Here is a 20,730-nt window from a genome sequence, read left to right on the forward strand (position 1 = left end):
TGGGTTCCAAGAAATTTGACAAGTAAAAAAAAAAAAAAAAAAAAAAAGGTTTCGATTGGTCATTTTCAATACATTTCTCCAATTTGACACACCTACCAGAATTCCAGGGGGTGCTGCCAATGGAAAATAATACACGCAGCACCCATGCACAAGGAAAATGCTTCCCAGGGCCATTCCAGGCGGACGTTTATTTATCCGACAGTTACACCCAATCAAAATCAAGTGAATTTGCCGGATCCGCCAACTTGTCGGAAAAATGTTGAGGAAAAACCTCTTACCGAGTCATACCAAAGAATTTGCCTGCCTTTTTACCAGACAGGCGCCCGACGTTTATAGTTGTACTTTATTATTATTTTTATCATTATCATTATTATTAATCTTCTTCTTCTTCTTATTATTATTATTATTATTATCATTATTATTATTTTTATCATTATTATTATTATTAATCTTCTTCTTCTTATTATTATTATCATTATTATTATTATTATCATTATTATTATTTTTATTACTATTGTTATTGTTATTGTTATTATATCATCATCATCATCATCATCCTCATCATTATTATTATTATTATTAAAGTAGTATAGTAGCAGTATAGTAGTAGTAGACTATAGTAGTAGTAATAGTAGACTACTACTACTAGTAGTAGTAGTATTAGCAGCAGCAGCAGCGCAGTAGTAGTAGCAGCAGCAGTAGTATAGTAGAAGTAGTAGTAAAGATATGTAGCATTTATTATACAACACTATGTTCACTATTTCAATTATCCTATTCCCCATTACTATATTGGGGAGGATTGTGAATTTCGTATATTCAATTGAGTGATACATCAGAATAACATTTATAATTATTATCGGCCGGGGGGGGGGGGGGAGTGGCCCTCTAAGCCCCTCCCCGATGTGTACGTTTGCCAATAATTAAATGTCTTAATTTACCTTTTTTGCCTCCCAAGTTATACCATTGCAAACAGGGTCATAGAATTTCTTTTTAGCTGAACTATTTTTACAACTGAATCATTTTTTGTCTGAAACTATTTAGCTAGAAACAGAAGACATTAGCCTTTTTGATGTAGGCGAGAATATTTTTTTAGTCAGAAATTTTTAAGAGATATTTCTTATCACCTAGGAAAACACTAAGCCTAACAATTAGGAAGAATGCTTGCCAAATTGAGAAGAAAGAACGTTTACTAATTAAAGCAGATTATAGCTGAAAATACCCTGAAATTGCCCCCACCGTCCACACCGCGTCCATTTAATATGCTTCGAACGCTCCTACTTCTTTTTTTTTTTCGTTTACAGCCGGTTTTGCAGATACCGTAAACCATTTTTACCTGGTCAAATTGCCCCAGGTTTGTCACCAGAAACAGCTCCAAAATAGGTAAGTAAACACGCCAGTTATATTTATTTGACGATGATTATAGTTCGAATAATATTTATTTCATATCTATCATGTTAAATTGTTTTCCATGAGATTAGAAAACACATTTTAAAACCAATATTTTTAGGCCTTTCGACTCTCGTTAAGTTAGACTTGAAAAAAATTACACAAATTTCAATAGATGGGACAACACAGCCAGTAGGCTATGGGTTCATCCAAGCCAAGCAAGATGGACGCTTAATTAAGGCAAGCGCTTCACACTTAATTTCATTTTAAAACTGGGACTCGTACTCTTGAGAGAAAAAAAAATGTTGGGGGATGGGCATGATGAGGTGGAGATACTGAGAAAGAACAATTTGTATGAAAGAAACTGAAACTAAGGAGAGAGGCAGCGTAGCCGCGAAGACAGCTGGCAGCTGTCAGTTTCGAGGAGTTTTTAACATTTTATTTTTTTTTAATTTCTCCTTGTCCACAGGCGGCTCGCGATCGTGCTGCCGCCATTAGGGGGTTAACAATGCAAAATCCCCCCGACAGGGCTCATTGATTTTTGTCTTTATTTCATAAAAATATATAAAAAGAACTGGACCAAAATAAAGATTATTATTCCGTTTGGGCCTGAAATGCACCAAGTCAAAACGGGGAAAAAATTAACTTAAAAGGGGAAAAAACAGTGACTTACTTCGGCTATCGCGCAACTCCCACTTCCCTGGTTTATCCAAACTTTATATGGCCATTGAGTCCCTGTACAGTTCGAGGTAGAACTTCGGTCTCTCATACTCTCTGAAATTGGTGATGGAGCCAACAGAGTTCAGCGGAACAACCAATATAACAGAGGCTCGTAATAATCTTATCAGAATCAGAGCTCGACCCGGAAAGGCCCGGCAACACGGAGCTAAAATTTATTTATGGCCATGCAAAATACAATGTTTTGACCTACTTTAGTACTTGACTCTTGTCTGTGACCGACATCACCTTCTGACCTTGTTCTCGAAAGACGATACAAATCCCCCAAATATTTTATTCACTGTTTACATTATCCAGTAGTAATATAGAGAGGAGATTGAGACAATACAAGGCCAATTCGCAATCCCTCACATGCCTATCAGTGCAGCGGTCAACAGCATGAGTCTGTGCACTGCTGGTGGTATGATTGGTTCTTGCTTACTGCGAAACATGTGCTTTGAAATGATTTTTTTTTATGTGTGTAATCGAGAGGCAGTTTACAAACCACATCGTTTATTATGTTATTCTGGTGACCCAATTTTCAAACAGGCTCTCACAGACATTGTTTTTGTCTCCCATAGGATAGATTTATTTTAAGAGGGGGGGGGGGGGGTGGAAGTGGCAGAAAGAGTTGAAGGGCCCAGCCACTGACAAATCATGGGAAAATTGAATCAATACGAAATTTGGATAAGGCCAATTGACTTGCATAATATAATCCGTCCGTCATGAGTGCCCGTCGGATAAATGCGATAAAAGTTTGTACAGCATGAATTTGACCGAACTCGTGATGGTTATTTACTTCGGATCATCGCAGTTCCAGTTTCCAACAATCCCAATTCCTAGACTCGTAGCATGTCTCTTGATTGCTAAACCAAAATAAATAACCTCTGTGAAGTTCCATGTTTCAAAAGTGAAAACATGCAGTTTACTTCTGGTTGGTTAGTCTACTAACTAATTGCTCTCCTATAGACCTCCCAGACATGCCAGCGTCTGTTTCATAACACCCCAGGCATGCGGCCGAGTGAAAGACTTGAATCCCTTCTCTGTTTCGAGATTAGCCTTGATCTCCCCATGATTTGTCAATTAAAGGTCACTTTAATTTCTGAGCGTACTTCATTCTTCATATTTGCTTTGAAGCAATAGAATATTTTACTCAAACTATTTATTTTTATCTAACTTATTCTAGCTTTCAGCTACCGGTAATAATTTTTTTGGTGTGATATACATGTACATGCAGGTCTATGGATCAAGAAGAATAATCTAAAGAAAAAAATATGCTCTTAGAAAAAGGTGTTTTTCTCCTTTTAATAAAAAAAAGACATTAAAATATATATTTTTTTATTTCATATTAAAATTTGACAATCAAAGTATCAGTCCGATATCATCCTACCCCCATATCATCCATTTAGTCGTCTCATCTCTTCATCTCACACAATTTTTTGCTCTTGTACCCCCCTCTCCCTCGAACTGCACCCTCCTCTTCTCGTCCGTCTCCGTCCACCCTCTTTAATGTCTCCTTTAAATGGGCCCCAAATTAAAATGTTTTACACCCAGCTGAGCTATTATTTTTGGATCACCATCTTTGTGGAATTTGTCAACACTACAGGAGGGGGGGGGGGGGGCTTCTATGGTTAGCAGAAAAACTGATAATATACAAAATATCTCAATACACTGAACAGATAAAATAAAGAAGAAATATTCTACATATCATCACAGTCATATTAAAAGGAAAATTTCTTGATGTATGACCATGCCTAATGGACCGACTGGCCTTTACCTGTAAACAAATTGAACATTCTCACCCAGTGAAACCATTACTCTCAGCTAATCACAAGACCAGTCACATGATATCACATGCACACCCTTAGCTAGCCGGCCCACACCCTTAGCTAGCCGGCTGGCTAGCTATAGGATGCATATCGTCCCAATCTACCGGGTAAATGCAAAATTGTGTATAAAACTTGTACAGCTTGTCCAATTCTTTTGCTTGTAATATAGGAGTAAGGCAGGGAGAAAATTTGTCTCCTTTACTGTTTGCAATGTATTTGAATGATTTTGAATATTTTGTTAGTAGGCGTTATAAAGGTCTTGATATGTGTGCTTCAGAGATTAGGAAAAATCTCAGTAATGATGATATTGAAGTATTTTTACGTCTTTATGTGTTGCTGTATGCGGACGATACGATTGTTATGGCGGAGTCTGCTGATGAACTGCAAAATGCTTTATCAGCTGTACACCAGTACTGTGATCTTTGGAAATTGTCTGTTAACACAAGCAAAACAAAGATTGTTATAATTTCTCATGGAAAAGTGCGTAAATACCCCAAATTTACTTTTGGTGATAATACCCTCAATGTTGTTGATGATAATATATACCTCGGAACGACTTTCAATTATAATGGTTCCTTTAATAAAGCTATACTAAACAGGTTAATCAGGCGAGGAGAGCTATGTTTGCTTTAATTTGCAAAGCAAAAAAATTGTGCTTACCTGTGGATTTTCAGTGTGAGCTTTTTGATCAGCTTGTTGTTCCGATTTTGTTGTATGGTAGTGAAGTGTGGGGCTTCCAGAAGCTCGATTGTATTGAGATATTTCATAGGAAATTTCTTTAAAGTTTGCTTAAACTAACTCGTGGCACTGCCAAATGCATGGTGTATGGTGAACTTGGTAGAAGTGCCCTCGCAAGTAGGATAGAGATGCATATGGTTAATTTTTGGGCAAGGATTAGCCAAGGTAACAAATATAAACTCTCTTACACCATCTACAGTTTGTTACGAAAATTTCATGTAAATTGTGATTTTCATTCAAGATGGATCTTAAAAATTAAAAGTATTTTGGACAATTGTGGAATGTCAAGTTTGTGGGAAGAAGACCATCTTTTAAATCTGAATCAGGTTAAGTTAGCTATGGAACGTAGATTACTTGATATTGATTACCAAAACTGAAATGAAGAAGTTCATAGAAATCGTTTGTGTGTCAACTATAGAATTTTTAAAAAAGAAACAGTTTTAGAAAAATATTTGTTGAAGTTGGATGTAGGAGATAGAATATCTTTATGTAAATTTCGATGTGGTAACCATAATCTGCCAATTGCTAAATGTCGTTATTCATCTGATCAGCCTCTTGAGATATGTCCATTGTGTAACCTTGAAGTTCAGGGTGATGAATTTCATTATGTTTTAGTATGTCCGTTTTTCAATGATGAGCGTAAGAAGTATGTTAAGACTTATTATTACCGTAGACCTAATGTCATTCAGTTTAATCAGCTATTCAATGTTAAATCTATTAAGCACTTAAAAGAATCTATCCAAATTTTGTAAAGTCATCATGTCGAAGTTCAAATAATTTTGTTGTCTTTCCTTTTTTCATGCACTTCCAGTTGTTGAATTGGTCTTTTTAAAATTAATGTACATGTACGTAGTTCAGACTATTTTTATGCCATGTTATTAGTCCATATAATTTATTTTCGATTCTTGCCTTTTACCCATTTGTTGTAAGAGTCTGATATTTTAAGCTTTTGTTATCTTTTAACTTTTTTATGTATATCTATATTTGTTGTTACACTATTGTATTTCTTCCATGCCCCTGAAGGGGCCGTATAAGAAATAAAAATCACCGTATCACTGTATCACACAAGGCCATGACTCATGAGGTCCGATCATACACATCAATCAAAATCATCATGGGGAAAGAATGAAAATAAGGTAGAGGGATGCTTGGCCTTTGACCTGTCCCCACGACCATCACACTAGGTGGATGGATTGCTTGTTAAAAACAGTTTCATGACTTTTATTGCGGTGACAGATGACACCTCAAATATTATCAAACCATCCGGGTTTATTTACCGAGTTTGAGGGATTCAAAGTGAGACCCGACCCGTAAAGTTCCGAGCCGGACAATGCCAACTCGGCAGGATTCAGTTTGGTAAACAATCCGAGCTACATGACTAGCTTTTGGTCTACGCAGCGCGTAGCTCAGTTGGCGGGTTAGACTTTGGGTGTGTTTATGCTTCCATTGCGAGGACAGAATCAGCGTTTTCAAACGTCGATCCAAAACGCCGATCGTAAACGTGGTTCTGGGAGTGCTGTTTATGCTTAACTTTTCAGAGGCGAAATCACGATCTCCAGCTGGCTTCGCATCGTAATTTTCGTTGAGCAGGAAAGCGAGGTCAAATTGGGCGCGCTCTTTTTCGAAAGTTTTTTTCTCCAAGTGTTGTTATGGGGAAGGTACGTCGACTGTTATATAAACATCGAACAATTTCCGATATTTTAGTCATTGCATGGAGCTTCTTGATATAGCCATATAATTTCCACCATGGTGAGGATAATAGTAAAAAAAAAAGAATATTAAGTATACAAAATGATAAAATATCTATTTGTTTATGCTACTGGGGCATCTTGCGATGTCTCCTCATTATAACTCATGTTCCAGGTTATTTTTTTGTGTAAATTCCTCAACGTTCATCGTGATGACAAATTGAAAGAGTAATACTAGGAATAGTACTACACATGCAAAACAAGGGAGATGAGAGGTAATTCCGTGGAGGTAACATGCGACCATGGAGCAATGCGACTGTATTTGCCCGCGGATTTTCATCTCACCGGAAGCAAGTACCAAATGACGTCATTTAAACACGTTTACGATCGTGGTTCAGAAAGCCTGATTCTGGTCAAACGACGTTTACAAACGCACCTTTTTGTGAGTTTACGATCGGTGTTTTGAAACAGCGTTTAAATGAAAGTAAGCATGGACGCAACCGTGTTTTGGACTAATCACGTTTGGAAACGCTGATTCTGGCCTGAAAAGTGGAAGCATAAACACGGCCTTAGATTACCTCAAGTGATGTTTTTGCAGGCTCTACTTCACTACTGTTACACTACGCTCCACCTACCTGAACATCAAGCCCGTGAACTCGCTCTGATACTCCGAGTGACAAAGGTGGGAAAACATGCATATTTATACGTATGAATAATTCGCTGCCGATTTCAAAACATTGCATGCGCATGCGCGAGGGTCGGCAGCTCCGTCATTCTACTTTCACTAAAAGCTACATACTGTACACCAGGGATTTTGCCATGCTGGGCTGTACCAGGCGGAGCCTCCAGACAAGGCAAATTACCACTGGACTCTTGGGTTAAAGTTGGATGTTCCACCTGGCACAAATTTTCTGAAAAATAAAAAAATACTGGTAGAACCAAACTTTGCTGAATATGCAGTACTAATATGCACCAATTCAATTGTATTTCAAGCTGGCAAAGTCATAGGCCTATTCTTTGCACAATGCAAATTCTGCATGCACTCATCATCGATCTCGAGCAAAATTATTCTGTTGTGAAACTCAGCTTCCCAGCTTCGCCTCTTCATATTTTACTCGGCACTAAATTGGTCATAGTTAGAACCCTGCTGTACTTTTCTCACTCCTGTACTTCCCCATTGAATTTTGGTACTGCACTCAAATGAAACTTACATGTGTATTACCCATGCTATTTAAAGGTCAAGTCCACCCCAGAAAAAAATGAATAGAGAAAAATCAAGTATTAATAAAGCTGAAAACTTCATCAAAATCGGATGTAAAATAAGAAAATCATGACATTTTAAAGTTCCGCTTAATTTTCACAAAATAGTTATATGCTCAACTCAGTGATATGCAAAGAGAGAGTCTATGATGTCACTCACTCACTATTTCTTTTGTTTTTTATTGTTTGAATTTTACATTATTTCAATTTTTACGAATTTGACAATTAGTACCCCCTTGCTTTAACAACAAAATGTTAAAATAATGGAATTCCATGTGTTTAGGGAGGAATTAAACTTTGTTTCACATGACAGTGATGAGAAAATCAAAATATTTCATATTTCATATAATAAAATACAAAAGAAATAGTGAGTGGGTGATGTCATCGGTTCCCTCATTTGCATACCGAACAGGGTGTACATATAACTGTTTTGTGAAATTAAGCGAAACTTTAAAATGTATTTTACATCCGATTTTGATGAACTTTTCAGTGTTATGCTTGTTTGATTTTTCTCTTTCTATTCAAATCAGCTTTTTGTTGGGGTGGACTTGTCCTTTAAGATCTTGCCTACCCATCCCCTACTTTTCCTGTGTTACATATAGCTGTAATTCATGGTTACAAACAAAACCATCAAAATTACTTAAAACTGAGCATATTTTGGAAATGACAACAGTTTTCAGATAGGTTACTATATTTTGATTTCTAAGAATAAATTGGTATTTGGTGACCTTCTGTTAATTTCCAAAACAAATGAATTATTTGTAATGTTTGAATTTATTTGACATCTAGTAAATTTATATTATGTATTTCTATGAACACCTTACATTTTTTAGTACTTGAATTTTTCTTTGCTGAAGAAAACCACATTGTTTGATATAAAAAGCTGCTTCTGAATGATCATACATGTAGTTTCCATAGATGTTTCTCACTTTTTCTTTGATTTTCCATGTGACAATTTCATGATGAATGGGAAAGTTGTCTCTACGCCTTGTCATAGTTTACTCACAAAATTGCCAGTTTGATATTTACAGTCTTAGTGATCTGTTTACTGAATTTTCTGATATCTTTCAACAATCACCATTTTTCCCCTAATTTTTCTACTTTGACACAAATTGATGTAAAATCAAGGTTGGATTTTTCATCAAGTGAATAATTGTGCAAAAAATGTGTGGATATTGTTTGCACTATGGTCATGATTGCGCAATCTTCACATGATAACAGCAATTTCAACACAGCAATATCATCATTGGACTCAGTATTCATGTCCTAATTTTTTTTTCCATTAGTAAATTTGAGATCTATTGATAACTTGCAAGTTAAAATAAGTAGTGATTTTTATCTCAATGCTCATGAAGTTTACCAATGACATACTGAATTCAAGAGATTACTTGCATAGACAACCACCATGCAGACTGCATACATGTAGACTACTTAAGGATTTCACTTTGCAGTACAGGTCACCTCCTGGTCTTGATTCAAACTGCAAGCTCTTTTCTCGAGAGGAAACAGCACTATCCACTTCCTTGCCTCATGTCCAGTCTTCCTGGAGCAGTACTTGGTCCTGCTACATCATGTTGAGGACCTTGATTTGCCTGTCTTCGTCATGAATGATCTTTTACTGGAAGTGATTTCCTTGTCCGTTCATCTTCTATCGTCTTCCCTTCACAATACCTGCCCCTAAACCCTCCTCCTCTTCCGGCTCCTATTTGACATGTCACTGCTTAATCCGTTGGAGACTGAGATGGCACATATTCGGGCTGGAGTCTACAGAAAACGCATGTTATAGCGAAATCTCCAACGTCTTAAAAGAATACTCACGACAACAGCATTACCTAGAGATGACCTCTTGACCCACTCAACATTTTCTCTCGTAGCCAGACTCGGTATACAGTAGGATGGGTAAAAAACAACATCACAATTCTTTTACTATTACCACGACTTTAACACGGCTATCCTGATCAGGTGCTCGAGCATTCAAGGAATTCCTTCCGAGCAGGTACACATTTATTACCCCTGGATGGAGAGTGGCACATGTAGATAAATGCCTGGCCAAAGGACGTGATTGTCTTGTTTTATCCATACCCTTGGTGTTACATATACATGTATATCTTCAGAAGTCACTGGAGCACATGGCTATGTTCTATAGTTTGTGTGCATCATTCAAAGATCTAATTATTTCTATATTCTTATATGTATTTACAGAAAGTTTCATAAGAGCAGTTAGACCACTTCAGACATACCAGCTATGTCTAAGGCAGCGGTCTGCAGCAACTGCGGCGGGAGCGACATCGACACTGACCAGGCTCGTGGTAATGCTGTATGCGTGTCCTGTGGAGCGGTCATTGAAGATAACTTCATCGTCTCGGAGGTAGGCTTTGCAGAGAACACGCTCGGAGGAACGTCTGTGATTGGCCAGTTTGTCTCGTCTGAAGGTGACTTGATATTGATTTTTATCTCAATTAATTTAATTTATTTCTACAAATGTGACATAAAAATAACGATAATATATAGTAATAACATAAATACAATAACACATTCAGAAGAGAACAAAATTGATGTAAAAGTATGTTTAAGAAGAATGTAAATAAGATTAGCAAATGTAGAAATAACTAAAAAACGATTTATTGAGGACTACCCTAATTCACAATAAAAATTCATTTTGTTTTTTTTTACCTTGAATTGCTTCTTTTTCAATTACAGTTCTTAGAACGTATATCCTTATTGAAGGAAATGTATTAGACAAAACATCTTGTTTCTTTTCATTGTGTTATTTGCATATACCTACAGAACAATATTGTATTTTATAAGCAACTTATTGACTATTTTTCAACTTCTCTTATTCCAACAGGTGATAAGACCCATACACTGGGAAATAACTTTCGACATGGCTTTGGTAAAGAATCTAGAACAGTTACACTGCAGCAAGGTAAACTTTAAATCTAACCTTTCTGTCCTATAATATTCATATGGAGTACAGAGTAAAACCAATGTACAAACTTCATTGCAAAGTGCCTTATCGATTAATTTCACATGATAAGTAATACTACAAAGTTTTTTTTTAAATCCTTGTTAAACTAAAATTGAAAAGTTTTTTTTGCAATGAGTTTTATGCAACTCTTGTTGGATTGTGACTTCATTAGCATCTGGATTTATTCATCACAGGCAATGTTTACTTTGGGACTGGTCAAATTCAAAGCCGAAATGAGGACAATAAGAGGGGGGGGGGGGGGAGAGCTACTCTTAAAAGAATACATGCAGTATTGTACATTTGAATACAATTGCTGAAATGATCTAGAATCTTGTATAGATATAGAAGATCACTTTCCAGCTAATGCCCGTCGCACACTACACGATTAGATTTGACATGATTTTTAACACATTTTGAATTAAATGTGAAAGTCCCAAGGAGTAAAATTTGCTCATTGGAAGGTTGGTAGCTCTGGGCACTGTCTTACAAAGAGTTGCTATTGATAGATCAAACACAACTATGGAAAGCCAGCAACACCAACATTTAAAATGCCTGTTTGTTAAAAATGGTTCTAGATATGATGTATATTCATACATTTATTGACAATTGAGTGTGCTCCTCTCTGTTAACAAAGGACATTATGGAAAGTTCTTGAAGGAAATGTAGGAAAAAAATTGACATTGATAGATTTCCATACACAGTTGATGAGATTGATCAGATCAATCACAGTTCTTTGTAAGACAGTACCCTGATGTTATATCTGATTTGTAACCATTTTCTCTTTTTCATAGGTAAGAGAAACATCCAGCACATGGGAGGTCAGTTGAAATTAAACCAGCATCGTAATGACATGGCATATAACTTCTTCAAGATGGCCGTCCAGAAGAAGTTGACCCGAGGAAGGAAGACCATGCACATTGTGGCAGCATGTCTGTACCTGGTCTGTCGACTTGAAGGCACCCCTCGTATCCTTTTAAAACTTGAGAAATGTAGTCGCAGCAGACAATGATTTCATGAGAAGGTCTTTAAGAAGCGCCGTGGTGTAGCGGTTCTGACTCTCGCCCTGTAATCAGAGGGTCGTGTGTTCCGATCCCACCATGGCCCAGCGTCCTTTGGCAAGGCATCAATCCACACTTTGTCACTCTCACCCAGGTGCTAATTGGGTACCGATAGGAAACAACCGTCATTGTGGTTGGTTTAGCAAGTGTGCGCCTGACAGGCTGCTTGAAATGCTATGAATCCAGTGACCGGGTAATAATGATTGTGTAGCACTTTGAGCATATATATAAATGCCAATTATTATTATTTTTATTTTAAAATCAAGGTTTATTGTCACAATATAATCGTAGATTAAGACCTGGGTCCCATAACACAAATGATAGCGAATTATAATACACATTTTTATGATTTTTATGATTGATTGTACACTGATGTTGTTTGAAGGTTTGCATGGTGGTATGTACAATCGCTGATGTGGTTTACGGTACACCATGTGTAGTGTCATAGAAACAGTGGATAGAAGAAGAGAAGAAATGGATAGGCGAGAAAGTGGAGATTTGAGAGTAGAGTATTCTTTCTTGTAAGTAGTCCTGAAAAGGACTGTAAACCAGGAAAGATTGAAGAGTTGAGAACAGCTTGAGTAGTAGCGCCGATGAGGAGATGCTGGCTTGAGTAGGCGAGTAGAGATGGTGAGTAGTAGAGAGACTCGACGTTTCGGGCAGGTTGACTGTCCGTCTTCAGAAGACGGACAGTCAACCTGCCCGAAACGTCGAGTCTCTCTACTACTCACCATCTCTACTCGCCTACTCAAGCCAGCATCTCCTCATCGGCGCTACTACTCAAGCTGTTCTCAACTCTTCAATCTTTCCTGGTTTACAGTCCTTTTCAGGACTACTTACAAGAAAGAATACTCTACTCTCAAATCTCCACTTTCTCGCCTATCCATTTCTTCTCTTCTTCTATCCACTGTTTCTATGACACTACACATGGTGTACCGTAAACCACATCAGCGATTGATTGTACACTGTAGTCAATGCAATCGATCATAAAGATATTTTTAGGATGGTTGCTAAGCTTTGTGTTAAGGGCCCCATTTACATAAACCTAACATTGTGAAATCAGGAAATCTAAGCTGAAACCCCCCCCTGAGTACACTTAAGATTGCCATCGCAGATTAGCACATATGGGACAGTTTATTAGAATTATTGCTGAGAAAATGACCTGGCTGAAATGCTTTGCTTGTACCATAATTTTTTGGCAGATAATTCAAGCTCTTAGATGGTAATTTAATTTGATTCTGTTAAAACTCAGTTTGAAAATTGATACCACAACTGGCTCTTATCCTTTGACCAGCTACCTTTGGTTTGATAAAAATATGCGGATAGTACAAGATGAGTGTCGCGCTTCTCGAGGACAAGTATGTGGCCTTGACCATTTGTACAATTTGTCAAAAAGGAGAAATTTGAGATATATTATTGTCTCTAGAATCGTATTGGTGATATAATTATTATAATCTTAGTATTTGCTGTAATGCTGTAATAATATGCTGTAACGCGCTTTGAGCCATTCTGGGAAAAGCGCTTTATAAAAATTGGCTATTATTATTATTATTATTATTTGTATATCATCCTTAATATAAACTTTGAACAGATATGTTGCTGGATCTCAGTGATTTACTGCAGGTAAGCCATTTAAACAGCTAATATTCTACAATTAAATTAATGTGGTTTTTAATCTATGGTTGAAGTATGGGTAGCCAAAATGTAAAACGTTAAAGGGATGGTCCGGGCTGAAAATATTAATATCTTAATACATAGAGTAGAATTCACTGAGCAAAATGCCGAAAATTTCATCAAAATCGGATAACAAATAATATAGTTATTGAAGTTTAAAGTTTAGCAATATTTTGTGAAAACAGTCATCATGAATATTCATTAGGTGGGCTGATGATGTCACATCCCCACTCTCCGTTTTCTTATGTTATTACATAAAATCATAATTTTTTCATTATTTCATACTTGTGTGAATATGTCTCCCTTATAATGAAATAAGTTGCAGCAATAAATATCTATTACACTAAATCAGTTGTCAATCCAATTTTTCTAGTTCTTGGAGGAAAAAAAGCCCACCTAATGAATATTCATGATTACTGTTTTCACAAAATATTGCTAAACTTTTGTTATTTGTTATCCGATTTTGATGAAATTTTCGGCATTTTGCTCAGTGAATTCTAACTCTATTTATTAAGCTATAAATACTTTCAGCCTGGACCATCCCTTTAAATGTGCCTTCATTAGTTTATTGCTGAATTTCTTGGTCCCCATTGCAAAAAACTTACCTACTATTGAGATAACTTTGCCATCCAATGGTAACTTTCATGGCTAGGTAATAACACTTAACACCCAATCAAAATCAAGAATGCCATTGGAGAATTGGTTGGCAACGTTATGGTGAATTTTATGCAACAAAATATAAAAACAGGAGTTTGATAACTGGAATTACTGATAAATCAACTGTTTGATTAATGTCACTTTGGTTAATATATGCATTTCAATATTATTCACTCTTCATACAGAAAGTCATGTACGATTCTGTGAAAAACAGTACACTCAGGGTCGCACGGGCCTAATCACAACTGGCAGGCCATAGATATTCATTCGAGCCAACCCATTGCTCAATTTTTTAATTTGATATTGCTGATTGACAAAAATGAATGAATATGACTGACAATCTAACACTGATTCTAGGGAGGGTTCCTACTGAACTTACTTTTTCCAAATAGGAAAGTTATATTTGGAAAGTTATATCACCATTATGGAACTATATTTTACTGGCGGAAGAATTAGGGTCATTTTACTCTCTCAAGTGATGAATTTGGTCCCGGCAGGTGTAGTCTTCATAAATGCGGATTTATTTTTAAAATGAGCCGGTCGAGGTACCCTTTTCTGGTCAGATATGGAATGTCAGACATTTATTCTATCCACTGGTAGTAAACATTCAACCCTCGAATTTCCTCCTTATTTTTTATGAATTCTTTTTAAGTGCCACTTTAACACACAAGTCTATGGGAAATGAATTAGGCCTGTGAGCCCCCAGGTCAAATGAGAGATGAATTTCATATAATACATTAGTCAAGAGAGGGCGGTAGACATATTGATTTCTTTCCATTGTTAAAGGCACAAAGGCAAACTTTGACTGAACATTATCAAAGTAGTGGGCATGCATGCTGGTTTGTGGTCATTGAATCAAATATTATTATTGAGACAATTCATTCTTTTAAAATTCAAAATGTCAGAAGAAAAATTAAAGCAGGGACTTGGAGATTATTTTTCCATTAGGGTTTTTCCTTGTTGAGTATCATTGTACTTGTGACTTGTATTCAGATAATGTCCTAAAATTTTACTCCTATTTGATACAGGCAGATTGGTGTGAAAATATTGGTTCTGTATAATAGATCAGGTTATTGCATTAAGTATTTCTTAACCCTTTGAACCCTAAATTATCAGGGGCGGCCGTGACCCATACCCTGAATTATTTGCACGTATCGACCACATTTACAAACTCCCATGATTCGAGACCCAACGGCATGTTCCCCCCGCTAGTACGCGGACTGGGCTGGCTGAAGTTGTTTACCTTCTCGTAGACCTAGTCTACAAACAGAAATATCAACTTTAGTGTCTGTTTTGGGCTCAAAATCACTGTTTTCACTACAGTCAGATCTATCATTGCTTCCCCATAGTAAGCACGTGACTCGCCGCGTATTACACCATGTATTACCGCACATACCACATGAGAAACCGCAGAAAAGTGGCATATTTGGGCCATTTTTATGCTAAATCCTTCCGAAATCAATACCATTCTTGACTGAAATTATTGACTTAATATCCCTACACGTACTAGAAAGATGACGTCATTTTTCAAAGGTCACCTGACATTTAAAACCCATGTTTTTGAAGTCACATGGCTTCCGGCCTATCGGGTATATGCGCGTTCACTGGAAGGCCGGAATTCAGGCTTATCGGGTACAAAAGGTTCAGTGTATTGCAATAAAAAAAAGCAATATTACCAAAAAGAAGATTTAATTGTTTCAAATTTTATATTTTGATTTCACAATATCATAGCAAGAGCGCAAAGATATTTCCTCCACGGGGCTACTATGATTTCCAATGACAATAATAGCAGTGATAATAATAATGATATTCATTTCATATCTATATCCATATTTTTTACAGGTTAATGTGTATGTCCTCGGTAAGACCTACCTCAAGTTGTGTCAAGAATTGCACATCAACGCTCCTGCGATCGGTAAGTCTTTCATTGATATTTATGAAACTATTCCATCATACAGAAAAGTTGCAACAACAAAGCTTGGCAACATTTTGTGTACAAAGGCAACGTGATATTTGTGTGACAAATTGGCAGTAGACCTGTTTTTGTTGTTGCTTTATAGCTTTCTAAAGTTGTGGACTGATTCAAAAGTAATTTTTGTCAAAAGTTGCTGTGACCAACTCTTGACATCAAAATGATTTGGCTCATGAAACTCATGATTGAATAACTGTGATATCATGTGTTTGTCTGCATAACTCGCAATAATATTTTCTGTCGAGATGATGCGTGCAGAATATATAATTGATCTCACCATGTGGATGTGCCTACAATGTATAATCTGTCTCACACAAATGTTGCTGTGTTTAATTGCATCTTGTCTGACTGAGGCTTTAGTATAGATACTGCATTCTTTATTCCCACATGTTTAATTAGTATTCCGCTCCTTGAGATAAGCCTTGAGGCTAAAATGTGTCCCCTTGACTTTATCCTTAGCCTTGTATGGCTTGCCATTGTCCTTGGCCTTGGGATTTGATCCTTGGATGAGGCCTGGAAATATTTCAAAAAATTGAAGGAAATATGGAAAGATGCAGAGTTGCGGAGAGTTGCTAGCCAGGGTTTGGTTATTTTAATGACAAAAACATGCTAACTGAAAGAAGTATATAGCGGCAGCGATTGCATGAATGGCCTGCACGTCTATAGCCTCTTTGAGGCGTTCAAGTGCAGTATTCACAAGACAAGACAAGACAAGACAGAAAAAATGTAACTTTGGCCAACAGTTATGTCGCTTCACTCCAGTTTATGAACGTTTTTGTGTTGCTGTGGGGTGGCATGATTATTTTTTGTCGGAGCCTTGGACTTGCATTACTCATTCTTCATGTTTGGTTCTGTAAAGGTGGTGAAAATGATGATGATTGCATTTATGATAATGGTTGCATTAATGATGATGATGATGATTGCATTTGTGATAATGGTTGCATTAATGATGATGATGATGATTGCATTTATGATAATGGTTGCATTAATGATGATGATGATAATTGCATTTATGATAATGGTTGCATTAATGATGATGATGATGATTGCATTTGTGATAATGGTTGCATTAATGATGATGATAATTGCATTTATGATACTGGTTGCATTAATGATGATGATGATGATTGCATTTATGATAATGGTTGCATTAATGATGATGATGATGATTGCATTTGTGATAATGGTTGCATTAATGATGATGATGATGATTGCATTTGTGATAATGGTTGCATTAATGATGATGATTGCATTTGTGATAATGGTTACATTAATGATAATGATGATGATTGCATTTGTGATAATGGTTGCATTAATGATGATGATGATAATTGCATTTATGATAATGGTTGCATTAATGATAATGATGATAATTGCATTTATGATAATGGTTGCATTAATGATGATGATGATAATTGCATTTATGATAATGGTTGCATTAATGATAATGATGATAATTGCATTTATGATAATGGTTGCATTAATGATGATGATGATGATTGCATTTATGATAATGGTTGCATTAATGATGATGATGATAATTGCATTTATGATAATGGTTGCATTAATGATGATGATGATTGCATTTATGATAATGGTTGCATTAATGATGATGATGATAATTGCATTTATGATAATGGTTGCATTAATGATGATGATGATTGCATTTATGATAATGGTTGCATTAATGATGATGATGATAATTGCATTTATGATAATGGTTGCATTAATGATGATGATTGCATTTATGATAATGGTTGCATTAATGATGATGATGATGATTGCATTTATGATAATGGTTGCATTAATGATGATGATGATAATTGCATTTATGATAATGGTTGCATTAATGATGATGATGATGATGATTGCATTTGTGATAATGGTTGCATTAATGATGATGATGATGATTGCATTTATGATAATGGTTGCATTAATGATGATGATGATGATTGCATTTGTGATAATGGTTGCATTAATGATGATGATGATTATTGCATTTATGATAATGATGACAATGATTGCATTAATGATGTTGATGAAAATAGTTGCATAAACGATGATGATGTTGATGATGATTGCAGTAATGATGATGAATACAATATTTTATTGTCATTTAAATGCCATAAATGATAGTATGAATACATTTGTCTCAAGAAATTCAAATGATGGCCAGAGAATGTCCAAGGCCAATAAAGGAATTACTGATCTTTAGTTGGTTTAAATTCTTCTGAACAAAACTAGGATAAAGGGGATTTATATTAGAGAATGAAGGTCTGAAATCTTGAAAATAGAACAAATCATTAAAATGAAGAAAAATAAAGAAATTTGTATATATTTCCAATGATGGCTTAAGTTTGTGAAAAACTATACAAATAAAAGGTTTGCTTTGAACATGTTAATATTTTCAATGATTTTTGTGTTATTGTTGCTATCAAAGTTTATAACTTTACATTATTGTGAAGAGTTTTGAGGGTAGAATCAGATACTGTACTGTCAAAGCTGTTTGGCATTTGTGATAATTTGCAATTATTCTGTTGATGCATGTCTGCTTAAAAAGGTGAGAAAAGAGCGACGATAAATAACAGATGTTGAGATCATCTGAATTATAAGCATTGTTTGCCATGAATAAGATACAATGCTATCAAGTGGAATGACCCAGTCTCGTCTGTTTACTCTGTTCCTGATGTTGTACCATTGTTCATTTTCTTGTCACTCTTGTGTGGTCTAGTTGAGCGGGAAGAGAAACTCCTTTTGTTGTCAGCATGTGAACTGCACCAACCAACAAAAGAAATACAAAGACAAGTGAATTATCTTTGTGTACCAATTGTATGCGATTTTGGCTGTTTACCAGGGAAAATCTGTTCTTCTTTTTTTGACTTCCACCTGTCGATTTTATGGGAAGGTTAACTTTTATTCTACTTTTTTCTTTTGTGCTATTGAAAAAAAGTGTGGTTCATTTAATATTGATCCATAATTCAAAAGCAAAGCATATAGAAAGACAACGCTGTAGAACTAGATTTTAATCTTGCTAAATCTTAATGTATATTTCCTGCACAAGGCACCAGCCTGATCCTAATCAAAATGATATTTTTAAATGAATAACAAAAAATATGTACATGCAATGGGACATCTTTATGTATGTCTATTAAGACAAATTGATTGAACACATTGATGCTAAAATGAAATAAATGCCTGTTATGTTGTTGATTTTTTTATTAGTATTTTTTACACGTAGTCGACTTTATTCACAAACAACACTTGTAAAGTGTATCAAACAGGAGTTCAGACAAAATTACCACAAAGTAATGATGTATTACAAACATATCATCATAAAATGAGCCAAAACTATGGATACTTATTTTTCAATTATATATTCATTCATCTCTAGGTAATCTCTTGCTCCAGTATTTTTCATTTTTTTATCAAGATTTCCTTGAACCCTTCAGACGAATAATGGTCAAAAGAAGTAACACTGCTAAAGAATTCTGCGGTTCAATGCTCCATCCAAATGCTAGTTTTTGAGGGCTCTGAACTTCCATCTGTCCTTATCTTTGGCATAAAAATACATATTTGTATGAAACCTTAATAAAGAGAGCAATTGTCCGGGGTATATCTTATTTTGAAGCCACCACCAGATGGGTTTAAGTGGTGTTATTAACAAATATTTTCTTTTTAATTTCTATGAAAGTCCATGGACAGTGTATGAATCACCATATTAATCATCAAATTTGTTTTTTTTATTAATTTTAAGGAGAAAATGCTTTTTATGTCTCTGCTTTTGTCAGGCCGCCACAAGATGGTTTGAGTGGCATTTTTAACAAATATTTTCTTTCATATTTTTCATCTGCAATTCTGCATGTGTAAATCATAGGAATTTTTTTTGAAGGTGAAAATGCCTTTTGAGTCTCAGATTTGGTCATTACTGTGAGCTGGTTTTATTGCATACATGTGTCACCTAAGGTTTTAAGGGGATATATTTTTTTTCTTTGTGGACGAGAATAATGAGATTATCCTTTGTATCTAATATTGCACCTGACTTCATGTGGCTTCGTTATCAAAAAGGTTTCAAATCCCCTCTAGGCAGTATGGATGTATCAATTTAAAATATAATTTATGAACTTTATTCTTCTACATTCTGTATGAGTTTCATGCACCGTATGTGAAGGCAGATGTTACATTGTACCGACTTGATAACTTCAGATTGTGTTATTTGTGTATGATTTATCCTGTCATAGAGAAGTATGTTTCATGTCCAAATAATTCTGATTCCAAAGAATTTACCTTTCTAAGACAATATAGCCCATAGCCTTTGATATGAATGACTATTATTAATTATAATTTATTATAATGAAAAGGTCATTCGAAATAAATATAGACAATTCAGATCACTGGCGGATTAATGGGGGGGGGGGGGGCACAGACGACCCATGCCCCCCCCCTTTTGAGAGGCACAATCAAAATTTGTAATGTAAAATTGCCATTAAAACAGAAGTGTGCCCCCCCCCCCATTTGAAAGCGAAGACCTTTTTTTTTGCTTGTCAAATTTTTCCTTGGGAAAATGTGCCCCCCTTTCGAAAAATTCTGGATCTGCCCCTGATTCAAATGAGAGTCAACGTCATTTTGCTGAGTTGATATGATATTAATATTATTGAAAGTTAGATTTTTCTTCTTTAATCAGTACCAAGTAATGAGATATTCCACAAAAATTATAAGGTCAAGTCCACCCAGGAAAAGTTGAATTTGATAACTACAGTGCGTCCCACAAAAAACGAAACCGAGA

General features: G+C 35.7%; 1 protein-coding gene across 1 annotated transcript; it reads left to right on the top strand.

Moving 5' to 3' along the window:
* The first annotated feature begins 1,303 nt into the window (after nucleotides 1-1,303).
* LOC129265667 (transcription factor IIIB 90 kDa subunit-like) lies at nucleotides 1,304-20,148 on the top strand. The gene is made up of 7 exons (XM_064101456.1): nucleotides 1,304-1,380; nucleotides 9,821-10,050; nucleotides 10,467-10,544; nucleotides 11,378-11,551; nucleotides 13,236-13,267; nucleotides 15,818-15,890; nucleotides 18,679-20,148. Exons 2-7 carry the CDS (start codon nucleotides 9,864-9,866, stop codon nucleotides 18,855-18,857), a joined length of 723 nt encoding a protein of 240 aa, XP_063957526.1. The 5' UTR covers nucleotides 1,304-1,380; nucleotides 9,821-9,863; the 3' UTR covers nucleotides 18,858-20,148.
* The last annotated feature ends 582 nt before the right edge of the window (nucleotides 20,149-20,730 follow it).

The sequence above is a fragment of the Lytechinus pictus genome, chromosome 7 (assembly GCF_037042905.1).
Source record: "Lytechinus pictus isolate F3 Inbred chromosome 7, Lp3.0, whole genome shotgun sequence".
Classification (NCBI taxonomy): domain Eukaryota; kingdom Metazoa; phylum Echinodermata; class Echinoidea; order Temnopleuroida; family Toxopneustidae; genus Lytechinus; species Lytechinus pictus.

What these genes read in the sequence shown, in the direction of transcription:
- LOC129265667 (XM_064101456.1), top strand. Translation starts at nt 9,864, where the DNA reads ATGTCTAAGGCAGCGGTCTGCAGCAACTGCGGCGGGAGCGACATCGAC. An exon ending in ATCTCAGTGATTTACTGCAG is followed by an intron (nt 13,268 to 15,817) that starts GTAAGCCATTTA and finishes TATTTTTTACAG; the next exon opens with GTTAATGTGTATGTCCTCGG. An exon ending in CATCAACGCTCCTGCGATCG is followed by an intron (nt 15,891 to 18,678) that starts GTAAGTCTTTCA and finishes TGTGTGGTCTAG; the next exon opens with TTGAGCGGGAAGAGAAACTC.